At 52.1% G+C, this 6,660-nt stretch overlaps 1 protein-coding gene across 2 annotated transcripts in view; it reads left to right on the forward strand.

Annotated features, from left to right (window-relative positions):
• ST8SIA2 (ST8 alpha-N-acetyl-neuraminide alpha-2,8-sialyltransferase 2) overlaps positions 1-355 on the forward strand; it is a 62,172-nt gene extending 61,817 nt beyond the window's left edge. For both annotated transcript variants that reach the window (XM_039217679.1, XM_039217680.1), the window contains one exon: positions 70-355. In XM_039217679.1, the coding sequence (XP_039073610.1) occupies positions 70-355 (286 nt within the window). The remainder of the gene's footprint in view (positions 1-69) is intronic.
• The last annotated feature ends 6,305 nt before the right edge of the window (positions 356-6,660 follow it).

Below are 6,660 nucleotides of genomic sequence, written 5' to 3' on the forward strand. Positions count from 1 at the left end.
GGAAAAGGTGATTCAAAAGCTCGTGTTTCTTTTCTGTTTCTCTTCTCACTTTTTCTTTTATTTTTTCAGATACTGGCTGACCAACAAAGTCCACATCAAAAGACCCACCACCGGTCTCTTGATGTACACCCTGGCCACACGTTTCTGCAACCAGATCTACCTCTACGGCTTCTGGCCCTTTCCACTAGATCAGAACCAGAACCCTGTCAAGTACCACTACTACGACAGCCTCAAGTACGGTTACACCTCCCAGGCCAGCCCTCACACCATGCCTTTGGAGTTCAAGGCCCTCAAGAGCCTGCATGAGCAGGGGGCTTTGAAACTGACTGTTGGCCAGTGTGACGGGGCCACGTAAGCTGGGCGCCCCATGGGACTCAGTGGCTCACATTTCCTGCCAGCTACACCACAGGCAGATGGGAGTCGGGGTGGTACAAATTATACAACAAGCAGGCTAGTGGTTTTCTTTGTTCAAGTGTAAAACAGTGACCAGAATATATATATCTATACCTGCATATATATATTGACCTGAGTATTTATAACTGTGTGGTGTTCATCTAGCATTAGGCAGATAAGCCACAGGAAGAAGGTGTGGAGAACCCACCCAAACCAGATGGAGACTCAGTCCATCTTTAGGGGCAGAAGGACTCGACATGAAAAAGAAGCCAATCCCATGACTTTGGATGACAAACTGCTTCCTGGATTGGAGAGATCTTTGGGCTCATGGATGAATGGAGAGCCTCCTGTCGGTAGCCGCCCCGAGCCTCTGAGACGTGTGGATCCTGGGTGAGCCAAGACCCAGAGGGGACATCTTGACCCAAGTCTAAAATGGTGCTGTTCACAGAGGAGGAGACTGAGGGGACCCAGCCTGGCAGAGCAGTACAGGGACACCGGGAAGCAGAGACTGCTTCAGAGCCGTGGGCCTGGTTCCACAAACTTAGAGTTTAACTCTCCCGGGGATGGTCCCCGGCGGACCCACCTGTCCCAGCCAGGCTTCCACAGCTGTGGAGGAAAGGCTGGAGAAGAAATGACAGCCAGTCCATACTCTGACTTTGCAAGAACCACCATGAACCTGGACAGAGTAGGCAATGACACTAAAGAGCCGGGGCGTTCCCCTTGCGTTTTTGGAAACTTGAGACTTCCTGCTCCGGGGAGCGCCCCACGATAAGGCAGAAGCGTGTCCAGAATGTGGTGGTTTGGTGAGTGTTCCTAAAAGCAACTAGAGCCCACCCAGGAGGAAGGGGCCCTGGGATTTCACCGTCCGGGTTAGCCCCCTCCCTGCTCTGTTGGAATGTCACATGAGGGACCTTAATTTCCCCTTCTGCCACTGGGGAAGCCATGGCAAAAGCCTGAAAGGGCAGCGTCAAGAAAAATGTCACCCTTTTTAAAATATACAAGGTTGCCTTTCTGGGTGCCTCACAGCACCCCAGAGTGTGAGACCTGAAAAAACGCTAAGCACCCAGCTTCATTTCGCTGTAACCTCCCTGCTTTCTGCATCATGCACCCACGGGGCCCGTGCAGCCAGACTCTGTGTCAATGTCACTTTCTTGTCATCTTCCTAGCCTGATGGTCACACTAGCTGGGACGGAGCTCCAACACTAAGGTTTTCAAGTCTGCAGGGAGAGGTCCCAATGTCTACCCTCTACAGGGAGAGGTCCCAATGTCTACCCCCAACCCCCTCCGGAGGCAATGATTTTAGTTTCACAAAAATCCTTTCTGCCCCCATTAAGATGAATAGTTAAGACTTTTTTCTTTTTTTAACCCAAAGCCAAATGCAGTATCTAAACACTGGACATAATCTCCCCAGGGAAATCTGGGCTCCATGCCAATCACTTAGGGGCTAGAATCAGAGGTCACATATAGATAAGCATCAGCTGGCTTGATTTGTTAGATGCATTCCCTCACCTGATAAATAACAGTGTTTTCAAACATATTTGAAAGATAAGTTAAAAAAAAAAAAAACATCATCTTGAAGGTGAAGGGAGTTAAGGAAAGTAACCAAGATCTGCTCCCAAGCACATGAGACCGGACATAATTAATCAGTGGCAATTCAGAACAGGACATTTGCTCTAAATTAATGGCTGATGGGAAGCCAGAGGCTGTCAGAGGATACTCAGAATCATTAACCCTTGCACGTGGATAGCCCAGCTCCAAACCCCGATTACAATTGCCACGCTCATCTCTGCGTTTCTTCCCTTGTTCTTGCTGTTGATGCTCGAAGTCTGAGATTTGGGATTTGCATTATAAAATGAATATTTTAAAAAGCAACAGCCCTAACAGCCTCTGTGGGAACTGACTGGTTGGACTCCCTCACAAGAAATGGAAATAATTAGTATCATATTTTACACTTCTCCAGAGCCTTTCATCTTGAGGATCTCAAAGGCCCTGGAAGACATTTAATGTCTGAAGCTGGCAGTGCCCTGGGGAAGAGGTAGAATTGCCTGGGTCTCGGTGGATTGACCAAGGCTTTGGACTCTGGAACGTCCCAGTGGTGAGTCCTGAGGAGAGCCAGGATGTCAGGGCCTGGGGCCGGCCTCGTGCTCTGTGTACTGGCCATCTCCGTGGAAGAGATGATTTTCCTTCTGTCTCATATTGGTCTTGGCTCCTTAAACTGACACCGGTGGCTGTTGAAGTAGAAGGAGCCCTGAGAACCTGCCCTCACGTTCTCCCCAGAGAAGGCTGGGGAGCCAGGACCATCCACACCCCTCTGTTCCCCAGCTCACGGGTCCTATGCCACCAGAATGTTCTGGCCACTGATGGCGGGAGCTCCGGGTGCTTGGGCTTCCCCACCCACTCCTGCTCCTCCAGCTGGACACACAGTCAGGTGGCAGCATGACCCCTCTGCCCAATCAGAGCAGCTGAGTTTGATTGAGGTGACACTGCAGCCTCTGGCACAGGCCAGCTAGCCTGGGTGGCCCCGAGTCCCAGCCTGCATCCTATCCCTGCTTCCTGGTCCACCACCTTGTGACTACAGTGGTCATGGCCATCCTGGGAGCAGGAGACACTTCCAGTCACCTCCTGTTGACCATTAGTGAGTCCCCAGTACCCTGCCATCACCCACCCTGGGACCCCCATGCTCTTCAAGTCCCCAAATGGCCACCGCCCTCCATCAGCCACCTCCTATGCTGAAGAGATAGAGCCACCTGATACCCCATCTCTCATCCAGATTCCTGCTCTCTCTCCTCCCCACCCCCCTCCTTCCTCCTATTTCTGGGTGACATCTGGGGTGACATTTCTGGGTGACATTCTCCCCACAAACCCCAGCCACTCCTCTGCCACCTCTGTCTTCACTTCCACCAGCACACAGCACCCATCCTGGCTCCTGCAGCCTCTTCCCCGCCTTCCCGCCACCACCAGCTTTGGGAAGGGGTCTCTGGCACTTGCACTGAGGTCCCCCCAACCTGGCCTCTGTGCTCCAGGGACCTGCAACCCAGCACCCTCCATGTGGCCACCTCGAAAGACCCCTTGTCATCCCCAAGCTCCCCACATGGCTTGGCTTCCACAGCGACCCCTCCTGGATACCCCTGTCTCCTTAGTGCCCAGGATGCCATGTTCTCATGGTGTTTTTCCTCCCTTCCCAATGCCTCTTCTCTTCATCATGTATTTATGTATTTATTTATTTATGTATTTATGATTTATTTATTGACACCTTACTTTGATCTAAAAAGGACCCAAGGCGGGTCTGACCATTATTTCCTTCTCTTCACCTTGCCCCAACGCATGGACACTCCGTTCATGGGCGCCTTCCATTTCACCCCCACCCCACCCCCTGGGAGGTGACATTGACTTCATATACCCAAAGGCAAGTTTATCGCGTCTGCCCCCCCTTCCGCCACAATCCCCTCTCTTCATGCGAGAAGCCCCATGATCCTCTCGACCACCCAAGTCTGAGACCTGAAAGTCATCTTCAGCTCTTCTCCAGGGGTCCCCTGTCACCTCTCCCCGCCAGTTCTGCCCTGGCCTCCCCGTGGCTCACACAATTTCAGCAGCACGCTCCCCCCACCCCCTTCTGGGCACTCTTGCACACCCCAGTGTCCCGCACCTGCACAGAGATTTTTATCTCCAGCCATTCACAAACCTTTAGACATTCCCCCGACCCGCAAAATAAAGTGCAAGTCTTCACCCTGACACTACAGACCACCCAGCAACACCCCGTTCCCTCTTTATACCTTGCGCTGGTCCATCTAGAATTGTTGTTCCCTCTGGAAGGGGTGCCCGGTTTCCTGTCTCTGTGCCTTCGGTCTTGCTGTTCTCATCTCCTGGGACCCTCTCTTCTGTTCCCTTCAAGGCCCATGCAGAAACCACATCTTCCATGAAGCCTTCCCTGATCTACCAACCACTGGGATCTCTCCCTCCGCTGAACCACCGTAGCACTTTATTTGTACCTTTCTCATGGCACTTACCATACTCTGCCTTGTATTATAGTTATTGTGCACTTGTTCTATGACCGTTCTTAGACTGTAAGCTCGCCAAGGGCAGGGACTGTGTTTTACTCATCTGTGTCCATCACAGCACCAGGAGAGGTGCCTAGCACACAGCAGTTGCTCAATAAATGTTCGTTGGCTTAAATCCTGAATGCCTGTCAAGGGCTGTATATTTAACGAAGTCATTTTGCATCTGTAGTGTCATAAGAACCTCCAAAAAAAATCGTATGAACTGGACAGAGGCAGAAATCGTTATTCCTATTGGATGGGCCATGAAACCGAGGCAACAAAGTGCACGAAGCCCCATAGCTCACTGGCAGAATTTGCACCCACCTCTTACCTCCTTAGGGCATCTTCTGTTAATCCTTGTGGCTGGGTCCCTGCAAACAGGAAACTGACCCTAAGCACAGTCCTGGCTGCCACAGGTCTGGGCATTGCCTTCACAGAGTCAGACACGCCTCAACATGAACCCGAGATTGGGTGCCCATGTATAAACACAAAGTCTCCCTTTTTTGGGGGGGAAGACACAAGCCATTCAGGTTTTACCAGATCCCCGCGGGACCTCATAAATCATTCCCACTGCTGTTGTCACAGGGTACGAAGCTATCCATCCAGATGGCAAAGAACTCCAACAGCTCCAAGGAGCCGCGGTTTGATAAATCTCTTCATGCCTAATTAAAGGCCCCCTTCCAGAATGAATGGAACAGGGACATTTGTTGATGCCAGTCAGATGGGACTCCAGACATGTGTGCTGCCTCATGAATGCCCTTAATAGCATCCCCAATGACACTGAAAGCCTGCCTTAACCCGCCTGTCTATCACCAGCCCTGCTGGATGGCATCATCTCTTCCTGTCTCCATTCCCATCGCTCTGCTTCCCCCAAGCAGGGCTCTTCCCTCTGGCATCCGCTAAGAGCAGGGTGAGCCTGGGGGGCTGGGTGGCAGCTCTTCTCAGGCACCTGAGCTCTGACTGGGGCAATGTGGTGGGATGGCAGGAAGGGAGGTGGGTGGGAGGCACCCTAGACTATCTCTCTGGGAAGCAAAAACCTAAGGGGTTCTACTTCAATGGCAGGTTTACACATCAACGGGCAGTTAGCCAGAGGCAGTCTATCCAGAAGCAATGTTTTTGTTGCCCTTGGGCTTCATGGTGAGAGTAGGAGTTTCACCATTAGCGATCCTGGTGGTGAGGCTAGTTTCTGCATACTGCACATTGAGCCATCCACCCCCAAATTATCCAGTTTCCAGAATCACCCCCGTTGTGTATAGCCAGAGCCCAATAGAACCACCCAAGGTCCCGTGTGGCCCCTCTTAGTCTTCCTCTCCATCTCCTCAGCCATCCCCCCTCTCCCTAGAACCTGGGGTGGGAAATTGGTCTCCCAGGGGCTCCAATGGCTACGTCAGAAAAGACCAAAGGCTCCAGCCGTGATGTTCTAATATTAAAGAGGTTTCTCCAAAACTGACCCAGCACCAGCTCTGAGCAGCCAGTCCTTAGAGAATTAATAGAAAACGAGAGCCCGCAGCCAAGCAGTGGAGAAGCTGCCCAGTGGCCCACGCGGACCCTAGCAGTGTGGACTCTATGGCCAAACACGGAGGCGAGTCAAGTCGGGGTTGGCTCCACAAAACACCCCTTCGATTTGGTTCAAAGCGTCTTCATTTTCTAAAACGAGGTGGTCACAGGGGAGCCATCAGACAGAGTCTGTGAAGGGATGACCGGCAATGAGAATAATTAGCCCTTCGGGGAAGGTGGATGCCGCAAAGGAGACCACACTGAGGCGGGCTGCTTTGCTCGAGGAAAGCCAGCATTGGCGCATTCCCCTTGCAAAGGGCCTGGGGTCGACAAGATTGTAACTCGCTGTAGTAACAACCGTGGCCGCTGAGACACGGGAGCAAGCCGTCTCCCTGCAAGAGCATCAGATGATCTGAAGCCTGCACTCAAGAGTCACAAAACACAAAACACAGTTGACTTGGGTGCCACCTCTTCTGTAAACTGGAGAAGACCCCAACCTACCTCTTTCATGGAGTCATTGCGAAAATGCATATAAAGAACAGGGTAGAGGGGCACCTGGGGGGCTCAGTTGGTTGAGCGTCTGATTTTGGCTCAGGTCATGATCTCGTGGTTCGTGAGTTCGAGCCCTTCATTGGGCTCCACACTGACAGTGCCGAGCCTGCTTGGGATTCGCTCTCTCCTGCTCTCTCTCTCTCTCTCTCCCCCTCCCACTCTCTCTCTCTCTTTTCCTCCC

This window comes from Hyaena hyaena, unplaced genomic scaffold, assembly GCF_003009895.1.
Source record: "Hyaena hyaena isolate Hyena2069 unplaced genomic scaffold, ASM300989v1 scaffold_702, whole genome shotgun sequence".
NCBI lineage: Eukaryota > Metazoa > Chordata > Mammalia > Carnivora > Hyaenidae > Hyaena > Hyaena hyaena.